Genomic DNA, 19,115 nt, shown 5'->3' on the forward strand with positions numbered 1-19,115 from the left:
GAGACTCTGACAGTGAAGAAAGGGAGCCCGGCATGTTTGACGGAGATCTAGCGCAGCTGTTCACTACAGAAACGGAGGATGAGGACTTTGATGGGTTTGATTAATGACTCTGTTTTGCTCCGGCTCTATTTTTGAAAACGCGCACTAGTATGCTTGTTTGATTGATGACGATTAAAGATGTGAGTACCAAACTCAGTTTTGCTCCTGCTTTATTTTGCGCACCTATCCTGCCGGCGCCTTTTGATCCGCGCGCCCTTTGTACGTTTGAAATACCGAAAAATCAGCTGTTAATGAGACTGCGGCGAATCACCAGGTGCGTCATAAGGTCGTGAAAATACGGTACTAGTTTTTGAGTTATGCGCTCGGACAGACAGACAAACAGACAAACAGACAGACAGACAAACAAACAGACAAACAAACAAACGCACCCAATTGCAATACCCTCGCCTCCTCTTCGGCGAGGGTAACAATGCAGGAGTAATCGTCCATTATTTTAATTGGATGATACTGGCCTGCGTCTGCCGTTGCTGGGTAAAACAGGTAAACGCCCCCTTTCTAATCAGTCTGCTCGGTCATAAGTACAAAGCTTCAACGAAGAAGATGGCGAAAAGAAAAAAAGATTATGAGTATCGTACATTTCAGGACTAATGTCCAATATCGTGCAGCCCGACTCCGCAGTCTAAGAGAGGTGCCAGAAACCGCTGTGTTGTTAACTTACTGGTACTAGTCTAGTTAAAACTATCCCCAGTAGGTTGAAGGTTTTCTTTTTCTTTTGTGAGAGCTGGTGGTTAGATTATTGCACTCGGGAGCACGTCACGATTTCAGAAGGGTCACCTGTTCTAGGTTGGTGTTTTTGTATTGATGGAATACGGTGCATAAGACCCCGGCGCTGTTCCTCTCTGAAGACTCGGGGTACGTTTAGTGAGATTTGAGGTCGGCAGATAAGGAGATTTTATGCCTCTTTTGCCTGATTGCTTGCACGCAGTGTTTTGTTGGACATTTCTCTGGGACTGGAGAAAATAACTATGGCTCATATTCATGATTTTATTAAAGCACTAACATTGGAGTTATATTTCTACACTAAGGAGCAATATCTTAAAAAAGCTTTTCATTTTGGGGTTGAAATTGAGGAAAAATGAGGAAAACAAAGTATCAAGAGTATATTAAAAGGTAACTTGATTACTTGATTCAGTTCCTCGATGACTAAAGCCTGTCATTAGTAGGAGGAAAGCGCTCGACATCCTGCGGGATCATTACGCCAGTCAGGGTAAGCCCAGAGTGATTTCTCTCTACCACGAACTGTGTTCTCTCAAAAAGGAGCCTGATGAAACGATAACGGAGGATATTATCAGAGCAGAAAAGACAGGCACCGCTTTAAGAAACACGAAGCAAGTAATAAGTGACGAGCTGATCATCGCTATGGTTACGAAGGGACTCCCAGAGCCGTACAAGCCCTTCGTCATTCACGTAACACAGAGCGGTGAAGAAATCACATTCATTCAGTTCAAGAGTAAACTGAGAAGCTACGAAGAGACCGAAAAGTTCGACAGCAAACCAAGACCGGACAATGTAATGAAAGTGGACACGTCCACGGTGACGTGCTACGGATGTGGAAACCGTGGTCACATGGCAAAAGACTGCCGCCAGAAATCAGTAGCTAAATGGTGCAGCTATCACAGAAGCACAGCCCACAACGATGAGACCTGCAGAAGAAGATCCAGGCCCAAAGAAGATTCAGTAAAACAAACGAACAGGAGGAAGATAAACTCACTTATGCCTTCAAGGTTGGGCCTGGAATCATCAAAGGAAATGGACTGATGATAGACTGTGGTGCGACATCGCACATCATCACACAAAAAGACAAGTTCACGAGGTTCAAGGAACATTTCAGCCCAAATAAGCACTACATGGAGCTTGCTGATGGAACCAGGAGAAACAACGTGGCCCTAAGAAGAGGGGACGCAGAAGTACTCCTCCAGGACAGTGAAGGAAAACCTGTCCCGGTAACGTTGAGGAATGCCTTATACATCCCATCATATCCTCAGGACCTCATCTCTGTGAAGGCAGCCACAGCTGATGGAGCCAGCGTGATATTCAAAGAAGGACAAAACAGACTCATAACCAGAGACGGGACAGTTTTCATCACAGAGGAGCACGATGGACTCTACGACATAAGAACGGTCAATAACCAACCGTATGATGATGCAGTAAATGACATAATGTCCAGAGATAAACTAGCCTGTGATGTTAAAACATGGCATGAGATGTTGGGACACTGCAATGTCCAAGATGTATTAAAATGACCTAACCTGGTAGATGGTATGAGGATCACGGGGAAGAACAAGGTGGACTGTAATGGATGCACAGAAGGGACATTTAGCAAAAGCAGAAATAGGCAAGCTGAAGCAAAAGCTGGTGCCCCCCTTGAAACAGAGAAGTTCCTTGCTGACAGCGCAGCGTACGGTCGTGTAAAATGTATCGGATCAGAGGACGGCACTGAATACACAGGAAATGCTTTTCAGTCCCTTCTAATAATAATAATAATAGATTTTATTTAAAAGGCGCCTTTCTCGGCACTCAAGGACACCGTACAACACATATCAAGAATAACATATCTAAAATAAGAATGCAACAGAATATAAAATAAAATAGTAAGTTCAAAACACATTTAACGGAATTAAATGAAGATAGTGATATGGTAATGAGAAATAAAAATAAAAATAAAAACTAAAAATCAACAGTTGGCATCATATAGAGTATGCAGTTTTAAACAGATGCGTTTTGAGTTGTGCTCTGAAATGGTGGAAAGAATCAATGTTTCGGAGTCGGGGCGGTAATGAGTTCCAGAGACGGGGAGCAGAGCGGCTGAATGCTCTGCTCCCCGTCGTGATCAGACGGGGGACGGGGGGGGGGACTGAATTCTGGACTAGTTGAAGTTTATGGAGGGATTTGGGAGGGAGGCCAGAGAGGAGAGAATTACAATAGTCCAGACGGGAGGTGACAAGACTGTGGACAAGGATGGGGGTAGTGTGGGGGGTGAGGGAGTGGCGAGGGAGGGGCGCAGACGATTGATCTTCCGAAGATGGAAATAGGCAGTCCGGGTGATGCTATTGACGTGCGATTGGAAAGATAATGTGCTGTCAAGGATGACACCCAGACTCTTAACCTGAGGGAGGGGTGAGACGGAGGAGTTATCAATAGTAAGGGAGACGCTGTCTGATTTGGATAGAGTGGATTCGGTACCAATGAGGAGAACCTCAGTTTTATTACTGTTTAAAGGGAAAGGGGCAAACAGCAGGAAACATCATCACCAGACTCTGCCCATCAAGACGGGACAGCAGAGAGACAATGGAGACAGCAGAGAGACAATGGGGGACCCGTTCTGAAATGGGAAGGTGTTTGTTCATAGAAAAAGGGTTACCAAAGGCTCCATGGCCTTATGCAGTCCAGAATGCTGCCCCAAACAGACGCTACAATGAAAGGCTCAGAAATACTCCTACTTCATGCTGACGGGGAGGAGGCCTGGTCCTTCATGGGGGTGTTTGGGACTGAGTGTTATGCATACAAGCATGACGGCAAGAAATTAGATCCCAGTGAGAAAGGAATACTTGTGGGGTACAGTAGAAACAGCCCTGCAGACCCGGTCTACGATCCAACCACAAGAAAGGTGTCCAAACGGAGACAGGTAAAGTCCATCAAAAGGGGCGGAGCCGAGCAGCAGACACAGACTGATGATTATGAGTCAGAAACCCAGACGAATGAAAGAACAACATCCACAGATGAACGCAGTACCAATATTCATCTGCGTTCATCTGCATGGTGAGGAGGATGAGGGTGCTGATGCAGATGTGGCACAAAATGGAGCAGCATTCTCCCCCCCCCCCCCCCGGAGACGGCATCTTTTCAAAGATGGCGTCTCCGGGGGGGTCAAACAATGTATAACCCTATAAACAGCAGGGACGGAACAAATCGGGGAACACAATTCCTCTAAGTTTAGCTACATTTAGGAACAAATGTCCTCCATCAGACTCTTTGGTATTTTGTCCTACTAATAAACTGCACAGGTATTTTGTTTCTCTTTGACTGAAACACGGCGGTGTGTTTTAATTATTCATTAAAATCTAAAAATACACACCAGCATTAAATACACACCAAAATATTCGCACAAATAAAAACAAAACAAATCAAACCAAAGGCAACAACTAAACCACATCATATAAACATACGGTGGCACAGTGGTCAGCGCTGTGATCATCATAACAAACATGCATCATGTCCATCTGCTGTGATGCTCCTGCAGGGGGCGACAACCTCAGACACGCGTCATGCAGAGAATATTAAGAGGCAAAAGAAAATGATATTTTATTATATTTCACACTTCACAAAATAAATATAATATACAGTACGGTTCAGAAGTTTGGGGTCACTTAGAAATGTCTTTATTTTTGAAAGAAATCACGGTTTTTTTCCAAAGATAACTTTAAACCAATCATAAATACTCTCTCTACATTGCTAACGGTGAATGACTGTTCTCGCTGCACACGTCTGGTTTCTGGTGCAACACCTACGTGGGTGAATCGAGGCCCGTTCCCAGCATCACTCCAGCGTTCTAACGGTACAATGTGTTTGTTCGTTGAGTCGGAAAGCTGATGATGAGGAGAAAACGCTGCCGTCCTGTTAGCACAGCTGGAAACAGTTCAGCTGCTCAGAGAAGCTAAAGAGCTAGCATCACAGGATGCAGAAAGACCTGCAGCACAACAGAGCAGACCAGTTCAACCAGTTCTTCAATAGGTTTCACTGTAATGCTAATGCTAGGGTCGGCAATCTACGACACGCGTCATGCCTGGCACGCGAGGGTATTTATGTGACCCACGGAGAGTCAAAAAATCTAGTATTTTATTGATTTTGTAAAGCAGTAACTAAAAGACACCGCTAGGTGGTGCTGTAGCACTGCATATCAAGTGGAGGAGTTCAAGTACCTCGGGGTCTTGTTCACGAGTGAGGGAAGGATGGAGCGAGAGATCGACAGACGGATCGGTGCAGCGTCTGCAGTCATGCGGACTCTGCACAGATCCGTCATGTTGAAGAGAGAGCTGAGCCGAAAGGAGAAGCTCTCCATTTACCGGTCGATCTCCGTTCCTACCCTCACCTATGGTCACGAGCTTTGGGTAGTGACCGAAAGAACGAGATCCCGGGTACAAGCGGCTGAAATGAGCTTCCTCCGTAGGGGGGCATTCTAGATCCACTGAAGAGTTTTCAGAGACTTATAGTATGATAATAGGAAGTTCCAGTCCAGGCTGGAAGAACCACATGCTGTGGAGCAGGCCCCGGTGCCTAAAGGGTGATTAGTACTGATCCAAGTATTAATGTCTGCAAACGGAGATTTGTTAGGTGAACAGAATACTTGACTGTATCATGTGGAACTCATGTCTTTTGAATTTGGGGTTCAGTTTCTTGAAGAAGAACACTTCAACAAGGTACCGCGACTGGGAGTGGAGACATCCTCAGAGAAATGCTGTGACTGATGCTTGGATGGTGACAGAACCTCCATGGGATCCTACCGGTCCATGGAGAACCACTTGTTCCCACTCAGTTAGAGAGGAAACAGCCATTTATAGTCAGAGCAAAGTTCTACGTCTTACCCTGAGATTTGTTTGGGAAACAAGTGCGGTCAGTTCCCCGTGGGATAAAGAGGATGCTGTTTCCTCCTTTCCTTTGTCACCCCCCCCTTTCCCTCACACAGGTCCTGATTAACCCAGACACTCCTTTGGTTTATGAAGCATCGATAAAAAGGTGAAAGCAACTGTCTGAACATGGAGGAGACCCAGTGTACCCGCCTTGCCTGTTTTTGGGTTTGTCTGCCTGATTGCCCGGGCTGACCCAGTGTACCCGCCTTGCCTGTTTTTGGGTTTGTCTGCCTGATTGCCCGGGCTGACCCAGTGTACCCGCCTTGCCTGTTTTTGGGTTTGTCTGCCTGATTGCCCGGGCTGCTTATAGCTGTCAGCGCTGTAATGACTGTCGTGACGGGGATGTCATTTGAGCCTCCGTCCTCTCCGGGACCGGTTGTCTTTTCTCACGGTCGCGACACCAGCTACTGAAGGTTAGTTCATGACTACACTGCAGTAGAAATATGAAATATGCTCTCGATAGGGGAGCGCCGCCAGACCGCCAGACCGCCCCCCCCCCACACCCCCCCCAGCCAAATGTCCATCCATCTTCATGCAGATGAGACGATGTCACTAGTCTCATCTGCAGCCGCCTTGGGAGTCAATTTACTGGAGCCTATCCCAGCTGACCATGGACACAATGTCCCCCTGATACTGCCTCCAAGCTGTTATATATTTTTACCCTCAGACATGTGTCAATAGTATACATAGTTTATCTGAATATCTCATTCCATAGGGACGCCTTCCTTTTGAGTCACTGTTGGACTCGGGGCAAACCTCCAAAGATGTCCACCTTTAGCGTCCCCCTAACTGACTAGTCATATATTATTAATTAAATTAACTCATTTTGTACGAGGGACACCTCGTAGGAGGGTGAAAACACAATGTTGTTGTTGTGTACATCATTTCGATGGCGAGAAGCGCAGACACACATGGACACACGTCTGCGTCACTCACATCTCTGCATGCTGATTCGCTCCGAGCAGCCTGACCTCTTCCAGAACCTTGACTTCCTGTTGTACTCTGAGGCTCAGATGGAGCGTGAGAATGTTTTTGGAGGCAGGCTGTTCCTGCCCGCTGGTAATCAAAGGCTCCGCTGGGGGGGCAGCGAGGCCTGGGATTCAGCGGCAGCATTTATAATGACCCTACTGAAGAAGGAAGAGAGAAACATTTGCACAACCACAACGAAGCTAACGGCTTCCCTGTGTGTCACAAGGAAGCCGTTAGCGTTAGCGTTAGCGTTAGCGTTAGCGTCCTGATGAGAAGGTCACTGGGACCGTGAGTAGGTGTCTGCGTGGCTTTTCTCCGGGTTCTCTGGGTTCCTTCCACCCCCACACACCTTCAGTTAAGGTGAATCGGTCACTCCAGAATCATCTGTAGATGTGAATGCGTGTGATTGGTTGTCTGTTTCTAATAATAATAATAATAATGTATTGATTTTATATAGCTCTTTTCTGGGTACTCAAAGACGCTTTACATGGTATGTGCATTATTCATTCACTCCGTACTTGGTAAGGTGACAGGGGCGAGTCCTCCCGACCCCAGTACACATGTGCCCGAGCCGGGAATCGAACCACCAACCTCTCGATCATAGGACGACCCGCTCAACCACCTGTGGCCCCGCGATGTACCGCTGACAGTCAGCTGGGATCGGCACCAGCAACTCCTGTGACCTGCAAGGCATTATCTAAAGATGGATGGATTGATGGATGATTGATGGATGATGGATGGATGATTGATTGATGGATGGATTATGGATGGATGATGTTCTCCACCTCCATTGTCCTTGTTGTGTCCTAGTGGACCGTGTTCTCCACCTCCATTGTCCTCGTTGTGTCCTAGTGGACCGTGTTCTCCTCCTCCATTGTCCTCGTTGTGTCCTAGTGGACCGTGTTCTCCACCTCCATTGTCCTCATTGTGTCCTAGTGGACCGTGTTCTCCTCCTCCATTGTCCTCGTTGTGTCCTAGTGGACCGTGTTCTCCACCTCCATTGTCCTCATTGTGTCCTAGTGGACCGTGTTCTCCTCCTCCATTGTCCTCGTTGTGTCCTAGTGGACCGTGTTCTCCACCTCCATTGTCCTTGTTGTGTCCTAGTGGACCGTGTTCTCCTCCTCCATTGTCCTCGTTGTGTCCTAGTGGACCGTGTTCTCCACCTCCATTGTCCTCGTTGTGTCCTAGTGGACCGTGTTCTCCTCCTCCATTGTCCTCGTTGTGTCCTAGTGGACCGTGTTCTCCACCTCCATTGTCCTCGTTGTGTCCTAGTGGACCGTGTTCTCCTCCTCCATTGTCCTAGTGGACCGTGTTCTCCACCTCCATTGTCCTCATTGTGTCCTAGTGGACCGTGTTCTCCTCCTCCATTGTCCTCGTTGTGTCCTAGTGGACCGTGTTCTCCACCTCCATTGTCCTCGTTGTGTCCTAGTGGACCGTGTTCTCCACCTCCATTGTCCTCGTTGTGTCCTAGTGGACCGTGTTCTCCTCCTCCATTGTCCTCGTTGTGTCCTAGTGGACCGTGTTCTCCACCTCCATTGTCCTCGTTGTGTCCTAGTGGACCGTGTTCTCCTCCTCCATTGTCCTCGTTGTGTCCTAGTGGACCGTGTTCTCCACCTCCATTGTCCTCATTGTGTCCTAGTGGACCGTGTTCTCCTCCTCCATTGTCCTCGTTGTGTCCTAGTGGACCGTGTTCTCCACCTCCATTGTCCTCGTTGTGTCCTAGTGGACCGTGTTCTCCTCCTCCATTGTCCTCGTTGTGTCCTAGTGGACCGTGTTCTCCACCTCCATTGTCCTCGTTGTGTCCTAGTGGACCGTGTTCTCCACCTCCATTGTCCTCGTTGTGTCCTAGTGGACCGTGTTCTCCACCTCCATTGTCCTCGTTGTGTCTTAGTGGACCGTGTTCTGCTCCTCCATTGTCCTCGTTGTGTCCTAGTGGACCGTGTTCTCCACCTCCATTGTCCTTGTTGTGTCCTAGTGGACCGTGTTCTGCTCCTCCATTGTCCTCGTTGTGTCCTAGTGGACCGTGTTCTGCTCCTCCATTGTCCTCGTTGTGTCCTAGTGGACCGTGTTCTGCTCCTCCATTGTCCTCGTTGTGTCCTAGTGGACCGTGTTCTGCTCCTCCATTGTCCTCGTTGTGTCCTAGTGGACCGTGTTCTGCTCCTCCATTGTCCTCGTTGTGTCCTAGTGGACCGTGTTCTCCACCTCCATTGTCCTCGTTGTGTCCTAGTGGACCGTGTTCTCCACCTCCATTGTCCTCGTTGTGTCCTAGTGGACCGTGTTCTCCACCTCCATTGTCCTCGTTGTGTCCTAGTGGACCGTGTTCTCCACCTCCATTGTCCTCGTTGTGTCCTAGTGGACCGTGTTCTCCTCCTCCATTGTCCTCGTTGTGTCCTAGTGGACCGTGTTCTCCACCTCCATTGTCCTCGTTGTGTCCTAGTGGACCGTGTTCTCCTCCTCCATTGTCCTCGTTGTGTCCTAGTGGACCGTGTTCTCCACCTCCATTGTCCTCATTGTGTCCTAGTGGACCGTGTTCTCCTCCTCCATTGTCCTCGTTGTGTCCTAGTGGACCGTGTTCTCCACCTCCATTGTCCTCGTTGTGTCCTAGTGGACCGTGTTCTCCTCCTCCATTGTCCTCGTTGTGTCCTAGTGGACCGTGTTCTCCACCTCCATTGTCCTCGTTGTGTCCTAGTGGACCGTGTTCTCCACCTCCATTGTCCTCGTTGTGTCCTAGTGGACCGTGTTCTCCACCTCCATTGTCCTCGTTGTGTCTTAGTGGACCGTGTTCTGCTCCTCCATTGTCCTCGTTGTGTCCTAGTGGACCGTGTTCTCCACCTCCATTGTCCTTGTTGTGTCCTAGTGGACCGTGTTCTGCTCCTCCATTGTCCTCGTTGTGTCCTAGTGGACCGTGTTCTGCTCCTCCATTGTCCTCGTTGTGTCCTAGTGGACCGTGTTCTGCTCCTCCATTGTCCTCGTTGTGTCCTAGTGGACCGTGTTCTGCTCCTCCATTGTCCTCGTTGTGTCCTAGTGGACCGTGTTCTGCTCCTCCATTGTCCTCGTTGTGTCCTAGTGGACCGTGTTCTCCACCTCCATTGTCCTCGTTGTGTCCTAGTGGACCGTGTTCTCCACCTCCATTGTCCTCGTTGTGTCCTAGTGGACCGTGTTCTCCACCTCCATTGTCCTCGTTGTGTCCTAGTGGACCGTGTTCTCCACCTCCATTGTCCTCGTTGTGTCCTAGTGGACCGTGTTCTCCACCTCCATTGTCCTCGTTGTGTCCTAGTGGACCGTGTTCTCCTCCTCCATTGTCCTCGTTGTGTCCTAGTGGACCGTGTTCTCCACCTCCATTGTCCTCGTTGTGTCCTAGTGGACCGTGTTCTCCACCTCCATTGTCCTCGTTGTGTCCTAGTGGACCGTGTTCTCCACCTCCATTGTCCTCGTTGTGTCCTAGTGGGCCGTGTTCTCCACCTCCATTGTCGTACCCCCTGCTCAGACCTGTGGTCGCAGGGTTTCCGGTACCTGTCGCGGCAGCAGCCCCCCGAACCCTGTGCCCCCTGAACCCGGTGCTGGACTCCGGAAGTAAGGGATGCCACCAGGCTGAAAAAGGAGCCTTGTTGAGTTGTTGGACTCCGGAGGCAGCTGACAGGTACCGGCAGACAAAGCGTACCGCGGCCCGAGTAGTTCTGGAGGCAAATACTCAGGCCTGGGAGGAGTTCAGAGAGGCCATGGAGGAGGACTATCGGTTGGCCTCAAAGAAATTCCAGCAATTCCGTCCGGTCCGGCACCTCAGAAGGGGAAAGTGCTGCACCACCAACACTCTTTACAGTGGGGGCGCCTGCACCAACACTCTTTACAGTGGAGGTGGTCACTCTGCCCTCCCTGCCACACTCGTTATCAGTTTTATATTTTGAATTATTGTTGTGATCCTGTCTGTGTAAACTTTGTTTGAGCCTCCATCTGAATTATCTTGCGAGCGCATGCGTCCCAGCTCGTTTCCTTCTCCCCGACGCGCCCCCGTATTCCTCGTGTTCCCTACTTCCTGTTTCTTCCTTAGTGGACTAAGCTACTTAGATTGATTTGAGTATTTGAGTTGGTGGTCCTAATGGTGCCAGCCCGCCGTTACTCACAGACCCTCCTCCTATGTCAGTTGGGCTGTGCTTTCAGGATTATCCTTCTCCTGTCCTGCGTTTGGGTTCAAATCTCAGTTTATCATCGATGTTGCCGCTTCCTGCATTCTGACTGTACGACGTTGATGAAGGGAAGGATGTAACACAACGTTAAACATGAATCTGCCCCAATATGTGGCGCAAACTTGATCATAATAAGCGTATTTATTGAAGTGTGCTTGTATTTGCAAGATGAGTGTGGTACATCGTTTGATGTATAAATACATCAAACGATGTTTGATGTATGTATCTCCAGCATCGCATCATTTCCAGCTGTGTAGAGAATGTGATCAGCGGCTGCACTGCAGATGAAGTCTGCCGTCACTCATTCAGCATTCATTCATTCATTCAGTCATTCATTCATTCATTCATGCCTTCATTCATTCATTCATTCATTCATTCATTCCTTCCTTCATTCATTCATTCATTCATTCATTCATTCATTCATTCCTTCCTTCATTCATTCATTCATTCATTCATTTATTCCTTCGTTACTGAGATTAGCAGAGCATAGAAAATTATGTTAAAGCAATCCCGGACAGTTTTAACAAATCGGTCTAAAAACACAAGAATATATCTCAACTCCGTAAATACATAGACAAGAATATATAAGTATTTCTTGTAATAAATAAATAATACTGCATTTATTTTATATGTTGCTTTTCTTTCTATACAGGAACTCAAAGCGCTCTCACATTGTGCATTAGTCATTCACTCCACAGTCGGCGGTGGTGAAGCTACTACTGTAGCCACAGCTGCCCCGGGGCAGATACTGCTGCCCCGGGGCAGACTGACAGGAGCGAGGCTGCCAATTTGTGCCATCGGCCCTCCTGAACTCCACCGACATTCACTCGCTCACTACATTCACACAGGCAGTGTCTTGCCTAAGGACACAACTACAGTGCACACATGTGCCGGAGCCGGGAATCAAACCGTCAACCTCTCGATCATAGGACGACCCGCTCAACCACCTGCGCTACTTTTGCTTATAAGATTTAAAATCACCCAGGCCCCTGCTATTGTGGAGGATAGCCGTTCACATGGGAGGGAGAGAGGCAGGGAACGATCAGATAACCGATTACTGGAAATATTTAAACTGTTGAAGTAATTATCAAGACTCGTTTGGGCTCATGAAAGACGAGAAACGCTTCAGGGGCGTCGCTGAAGGTGGAAGAATGTTTGTGGATGTATATCTGTGTGGGAACGCCAGCATGAACCCACTTATGAAAACCATATGACAGGCCCTGAGAAAGAAAAGCAGTTTGCTGCACCTCCCCCACGCTCTCTATCACACACACACACATTATGTGGACACCCCCCTCCCAAAATATACAATTCTTCCCCTCTCCTTGGCCCTACCCTTTCTCTACGTCCCCCTCCCTCTAAACCCCGTTGCTTTTCTTCCCTCTGTGATTCTGGGACTGTCTACATGCACTCGAGTCCAGCGCAGATATTTTGCAACAGGATAAAGAGCAAATGCGGGCAAAAAAACATTTCGTGCTTCAATCGAGGTAGAAACGTTCAGAAGGACGAGAGAGGCAGACCAAGAGAGAAGAAACTCTCGAAAGCAGGAATGTAAAAGTCTGGACGAAGTCAGACCGGAACCGGAGAAGTATATTCATAGCTCCAAAGAATGGGCCTTTTGGTGAGCGGCGCTACAGCACTTGTCTTCAACTGTCTGCTGGCTTTGCTCTTCGGAGTTTCCTCCGTCTTCAGCCAAGACCTGAGAGAGAGAGACGCACTATGCAATACAAATGGCTGCTTCGTGGTCTACTTCCAACGCAAGACCTTCTTGGACTCATGGCGGGCATGCAAGGAGAAAGGTGGCAACCTTGCCACCGTTAAACGCAAGGAGCACGCGGGACAAATTGCCAGTCTTTTATCCACAGCAGACTTACGCCACTCGCGCACGGAGGTCCGGGTGTGGATCGGCCTGCAGCGTCAGCCTCGCCAGTGTTCCACCACGCACCCTTTGCGGGGTTTCTCTTGGACGACGGGTGACCAGGACACAGAGTATACCAGCTGGCAGAGAGAAGACTCCCCCCTGTGCTCGGTGCCATCCTGTGTGCTCATCGGCTACAGCACCCTAGAGCAGAACGATAACTTCAAATGGATGGATGCTTCCTGCTCAGTCGCTGTAGATGGGTACCTTTGCCATTATGCTTATAAAGGAATGTGTGCTGCCTTGTGGAGCGAAGGAGAAGGCAGTGCCCTCTACAGCACTCCGTTTGACCTCGTGAGCACACTGCTAACTCATATACCGCTTGGGTCTGTTGCTTCTGTGCCCTGCTCGGCTAAAGAGGAACAGTCCGCTGCGTGCATGCTGAAGGAAGACGGTTCAGCGGGGTGGTCCAGAGATTTCCCCCTCTGCTCCAAAGCTCCTGCGTCACACAGCTGGTGTGACCACGAGAACGGCGGATGTGACCATTTCTGCAGGTCAGCTGGTGTTCACTTCTACTGCGAGTGTGCTGGAGGGTATCTACTGGCAGACGACGGGCAGACCTGTGAGCTGACGGATGCTTGTGAAGATGCTCCCTGTGAGTTTGAGTGTCTGCCCCTTTCAGAAGGGTACCGCTGTGCCTGCCCTGAGGGGTACATGCTGGATCCACAGGAACGTGGATGTCTGGATGTAGACGAGTGCCTCCAGAGTCCTTGTGAGCAAATCTGTGTGAATGCTCCCGGGACATTTGAATGTCAGTGTCGGAATGGCTATCAAGTGGATGAGCAAGGTGAGTGTGAGGATGTAGATGAGTGTATGGATGAACCCTGTGAGCACGCTTGTGAAAACACTCCAGGCTCTCTCATATGCCACTGCCATCTGGGCTATTCCCCAATGCCCGAGGACTCCACCCGATGCCAAGACATTGACGAGTGCCGGATCCCTGGCACCTGTGAACAAATGTGTGTGAATTATGATGGTACATTTCAGTGCTACTGCAAGGAGGACTATGAACTGATGCCTGATCACTATTCGTGTCGCAAGCGAGGGGAGGGAGATAGCCAGTCTGCTGTCACCCCTCCTTTTTCTTGGCTCACCAAACAACCTGGACCTGTGTGGGATGCGATGGACTATGACTGGAACCCTGAGCAGGGCCACACTGACTGGCCTCTAGAAGAGGAGCAGTCTCTGGACTGGCTGACTGACCCACCCAGACTTTTTAATTCAGATGTCATTTGGGTCACGAGTGCCCCTCAGGAGGAACTGCCTGATTTAGTACCAGACCCTCCAACACAGCAGCCAGAGAGAGATGAGGGGCCCATTGAAGATGGAGGAACTGGCTGGTTGGAATGGGTGCAGAGATCTCAGTCTGACCCGGAGGTGGTACCTCTCACCACCCACGCCTCAGCTCCACCCACCACTAAGTCTTTGTCTGAACCGGAGGTGGTACCTCTCACCACCCACACCTCAGCTCCACCCACCACTAAGTCTTTGACGACTATAGACTGGTATGAAGATAATGGAGGAGAGGAGACAGTGACAGCTCTCCCGTCGTCGTCTAACTCTACAGTCTCCGACGGTGCCGGGAACTGGTGGATGGTACTCACCTCTGCCAGACCAGAGGTACTCACCTCTGCCAGACCGGAGGCAGAGGAGACAGTCATGGACCATGACACGTTAATGAGCTCCAACAATCACGATGAAGGAGAAGACGAGCCTTCCCTTGTAAAAGGAAACTCCACGATCCCAGCTAAAGGGGGAGCGGATGACATGGAGATTACTACCTCCCTAGAATCAGTAGTTCCCTCCCAGTTTGCTCCATCCCAGCCCCCGCTGGTCAAGGACAGAAAGAGAGGAGACATTGTGGATTCTGTCCAGGAAGATAAGGGGCAGACGCAAAACCGCACCGGGCTTCTGGTGGGGCTCCTAGTGCCCATCTGCATCTTCATTGTGGTGATGGTGACACTGGGCATTGTCTACTGCACCCGCTGCGCCGACCAACCTCAGAACAAGAATGCCCCTGACTGCTACCACTGGATCCCTGGGGCTCCGAACCACTCGACAGAGGTCAAGACCAATGTCTGAGCATGGGGGAGGACACTAACACAAACAGTCTCTGCTACCAGAGGGCAGCGACTGTGACTGATGGACCTGGACGGGGGACGGGGGGGGGGGCACCTTGATGTTTCATTCCAGAGACTGGAGAACATTTCATGTTTGGTTTCATTTTTCTGTTAAAAGTCAGTGAGTGAGGAGGAAGATGGGGTCGATGTGTGGAGCAAGCTGCTTTGAGTCACTGGTCACACAGCGCACCATGGGATTGTCCAACCACACCAGGCCTCATGGTCATTAATCACAAAATAACCGAGCACAATGTAGACATTCTAAAGCACGGGGCAGATGCTAGTCCACAACAGCCACGGGAGAAAGCAGGCGGTAAGCAAATGTCTCTAAAGACATTCTCCAGTCACGGCAGCGCGAGTCGAGCAGCCCTCAGCGACGTAGAGCAAAGGGAGCGTCCAGACCTTCACCCACCTTCAGCAGGAAACCCCCCAGGGGTTTGTCCTGGGAAGGCTCAAATGTGTTGGATCCCATCCAGCTGTGGGAGATGGACTCCAGATGTTTAGGAACACAATTATATCACCAAGATCTGGAGGCCTGCATGTTTACGATTTCAGAAAATAATCAAATGAAAAGCTCCACTGATGCCGTCTGAGATAAATGAACCAGAGTGTTTTCTGGATTCGACATCAATCATTGATTTTATTGATTTACTGTGAAAGATCTGACATCACATCTGTTCTTATTCTCATGCATGTTTGGAATTTGTGAATTAAATGCTCTGTTAAGGGTTGAGCTTTTTTTTTTTTTACTAAACCTTACCCTAAATTCTGACCGCTTTGAGCTCTAATTGGAGCTTACAACCACGTCATCGTAGCGTGGCGGTTGGTTAGCGGTGCTAACGTCGGTTAGCGGTGCTAACACAACCATCTTCTAATCCAGGATGAGAAGCTGCTTAGAGGTCCTTCAGTTAATTTAGTTCTGCATTATGAGCGGGGGTCGATTGCACAATGTGGATGTTGTTGTAACCCGTCTGTGTTTGTTCCCTCTGGTGATGCAGTGAATGGGGGGGGGGGGGGGGGGGGGGGACAATAAGAGTACAGTGGTACCTCGACTTACAAATGTCCCTACATCCGAAATTTTCAGGTTACGAAGTTTCTGAATGGGAAAATATTGCCTCTTGTTACGGAAGCATTTCAGGATACGAGGTGAACTCTGGGAGCGGCGAATAGCGCTATTCGCCGCTCCCAGAGTTCACCGAACGTAAACAAACTTGTAGCTGCTCTGCCATTGGCTATCGCCTAAAATCTGCCTGGCAACCCGTTGCGTATGCGTGTATCTCAGCATGCTATTCGTGTCCCCCTCGTGTCCCCCGGAAAAAGTGTTGACAAGTCGGGCTATTGCTCATTATGATGACGTCTGCCTCGCACATTTCCGACGGATTGTCAAAAGCCGGCAAAAGCAGACGTCATCGGATCAGTTTTTCAAGAAACGCGAGGCAGAAAACACCGCAAAGGACCAGTAAACAAAGAGGACAAAAAGTAACAGCTAACAGGTAGATTAATATTTAAAAAAAATATCATAATGTAGCGTCCGTCGGACGCTGGAATAAGCACACGACGGGTAACTCTCTGTGTGTGTGGGTGCCGCGGGGAGGAGGAGGGGAACGGGAGAGCTGCGGGAGCTACGCAGCTCTCCCGTTCCCCTCCTCCTCCTCGCGGCACCCCCACACACACACCGCCCCTCCTCCCTGGATGCCTTTGCGGACTCTCTGCAGCGTAGGAATAATGAACACTCCTAAAACATGAACCGTTACAATACTTTTGCGGGGCTTGGAACGGATTAGTGCATTTACATTCAAAATGCGTCTCTACTTACGAAGTTTTCACGTTACGAGGTTAGTCCCGGAACGGATTAAATTCGTAAGCTGAGGTACCACTGTACTGTGATTTATTTCTTTTAATCCACGTGGCCCCATGCACCCTCTGTTTGTGGAAAAGGCTTATACAGAAAATACACACGAATACTTGCAGAAAGGAAGAATGTGACTACTGACTGTTGGAATGCGTTTTGGCTTAGCGCACCTCTCTGGGGGGGGGGGGGGGGGGGGGTCTCTGACCTAATTTCAACATTGTCATCCCTTCTGCAGACACAGTTCAGCTGCCAGACCTGAGTCCTCTTTAAAAACATTGTTAGTCCACTATTTGTTCTTCCAGCTGAACTAAACACTTAATGCATAACAACAAGTTGTTCTTTTTTTTGGTGCATAACAGCTGGAGGGTCATTGGGGGGGGGGGGGGGGTCTGCCTTCACTCTGGCTGCACCAAGCCCAGCAAGCATGAAAGAGCCTCGGTTGATCTGCTCTGCATGCGTTATCGTTCAGAACGACGGCGGCTGCAGCTCATTTGAGTCTCTATGACAGACATCCAGGGGTTAATATGAACACACACAAAAACAAGACAAACAATACGCTGCACATATTTAGTTACACAAATCCAAAACAACTCGTCTTTCCTAGCGTTAGCGAGCCCGACGCCCGGATCCAGATGGAGGTTCTTGCAGAAACCGGTTCCGGTGCATTTCTGATGCAGCAGCTCCTCAGAGGTCACCGACTGACCTGCTCCGATGCCGACCTGCACCGCTTTCAGGACGATGCTGTGCTATGGAGGCAAAAGCTAAGGGGGCGTCGTGGCCTCCAGGGGGCGCCGTGGCCCCTCACCACTCGCAGAAGATGACGTTGTGAGGATTGAAGATCAGGATGCACGGAACAGAAAGGCAACTGTTCTCCAGGAAGTTGGACCGAGGTCGTATGAAGTGACTGAGGATGGAGAAATCAGCGGAACCTTCTGAAAACAAAAGAACTGTCCCAGAGACTGGTTCTGATGATGTACGAGGGACAGACGCCTCTCCTTCAGGCAGTGACTGACCTGCAGTCAAATGAAGACCTTAAAGCAGGTACATATACCTGTAACCAGAAACGTGTTACCGTGTTTTGGGTCTATAGAACGCACATTGTTACATTGTGTGTAAAATAATAACAATGTTCCAGTTGCTCGAGGAACTGTGAATATGTTAATGCTTCTTACTTTGATGTCTTGATATGTACTGTAACTGTGATACACTATGTGACCAGCAGAGGGCACAAGATCATTAAGGATGGAGCACGAGGAATGGTGTAATACAGACTGCGACATTAAAGTTAGAGTCATTTGTTCATTTAAGAGGTCTCATGATGAACTAAGATGAACAGCCAGGGGGGGGGGGGATACTATTCCTAAATTAACTCTTGATGAGTTCATTTGTTTCATCACTTTAATATTCACTTATTTATTTGTGCCAACTTAGTTATTTTTTCTTTGATTACTTCAAGTGCTGATTTCTCTGTTGGTTTATTTTGGCTGGCTGGTTGTGTCACGCCTCCCCCAATGATCAATAATCAGCACCAACCACGTGGTCTCCAGCGAGGCGTCATATGATGATGTCATAGATAACTGCTGGGACGAAAGCGAGGAAAGCACAACTGGAGCAGGAGAGGTGAGCTTCTCGAGGATGCAGTAACAAAACCCACCACTAGAGGTCTGTTAAATGCCTGTTCTGTACAGAATTTTGCAAATAGTTGTACTGCATACATAGATATGTATTTTTTTTATTGAGTTCTTGTATATAGTTATTGCAGTGTAAATGTAGCCTATGCAGTTATTGTGTGGAAACAGTAGTTATGTTGTATTTGTAATTTAGTACTATTATTAATACCTTGAACAGGTGCAGGAGCATCCTGGATGGGGAAGTGGACGGCCCCCCAGTGGAGGCGGCAGAGTCACGTTTTGGACCAGAATCATGGGCCGAGAGCTGGTCGGCCCCGTCAGGGTCCCTGAAGGTGTGAGATTGACCTCTGACAAGTGGGCGGAGCCTCTGGCTGACATCAAAGCGGGGCAGACAAGCCGGCGTCATCGGTCAGGTTCTCTTCTGGGCTCGCAGTAAAACTCATCACACAGTTTCCTAGTAAATTGTTTTACTCATACAAGCAATGCATGAAATGAAGAGTACAGTCTTTCCATTAGATTACACAAAACTGGGGGGTGTGGCCGGCTGATGGACGGTGTCGGATGACAAACCCTTCCATCAGCAATCAGCAGCTTCAATTACCAATGAATGAGTGATTTAGAGTGAAAGGATGAGATCGGCAGACCGTACATCCAGAGCGCGCACATGAATGGAACTTTGCCCACGAGTCATTCTCTGGCAGCCAATGAGAACGCTTTGATGTTTTATACTGATATTTACCTTTCAACGTTTCGC

General features: G+C 49.0%; 1 protein-coding gene across 1 annotated transcript; it reads left to right on the forward strand.

Moving 5' to 3' along the window:
* Positions 1–12,449: 12,449 nt before the first annotated feature.
* Positions 12,450–14,898, forward strand: cd248a (CD248 molecule, endosialin a). The gene has a single exon (XM_068755885.1). The coding sequence runs from the start codon at positions 12,450–12,452 to the stop codon at positions 14,838–14,840; it is 2,391 nt and encodes a 796-aa protein (XP_068611986.1). The 3' UTR covers positions 14,841–14,898.
* The last annotated feature ends 4,217 nt before the right edge of the window (positions 14,899–19,115 follow it).

The sequence above is a fragment of the Brachionichthys hirsutus genome, chromosome 23 (assembly GCF_040956055.1).
Source record: "Brachionichthys hirsutus isolate HB-005 chromosome 23, CSIRO-AGI_Bhir_v1, whole genome shotgun sequence".
Classification (NCBI taxonomy): domain Eukaryota; kingdom Metazoa; phylum Chordata; class Actinopteri; order Lophiiformes; family Brachionichthyidae; genus Brachionichthys; species Brachionichthys hirsutus.

Excerpts from the sequence above, each read along its gene's own strand:
- cd248a (XM_068755885.1), top strand. The coding sequence starts at position 12,450 with ATGGGCCTTTTGGTGAGCGGCGCTACAGCACTTGTCTTCAACTGTCTG.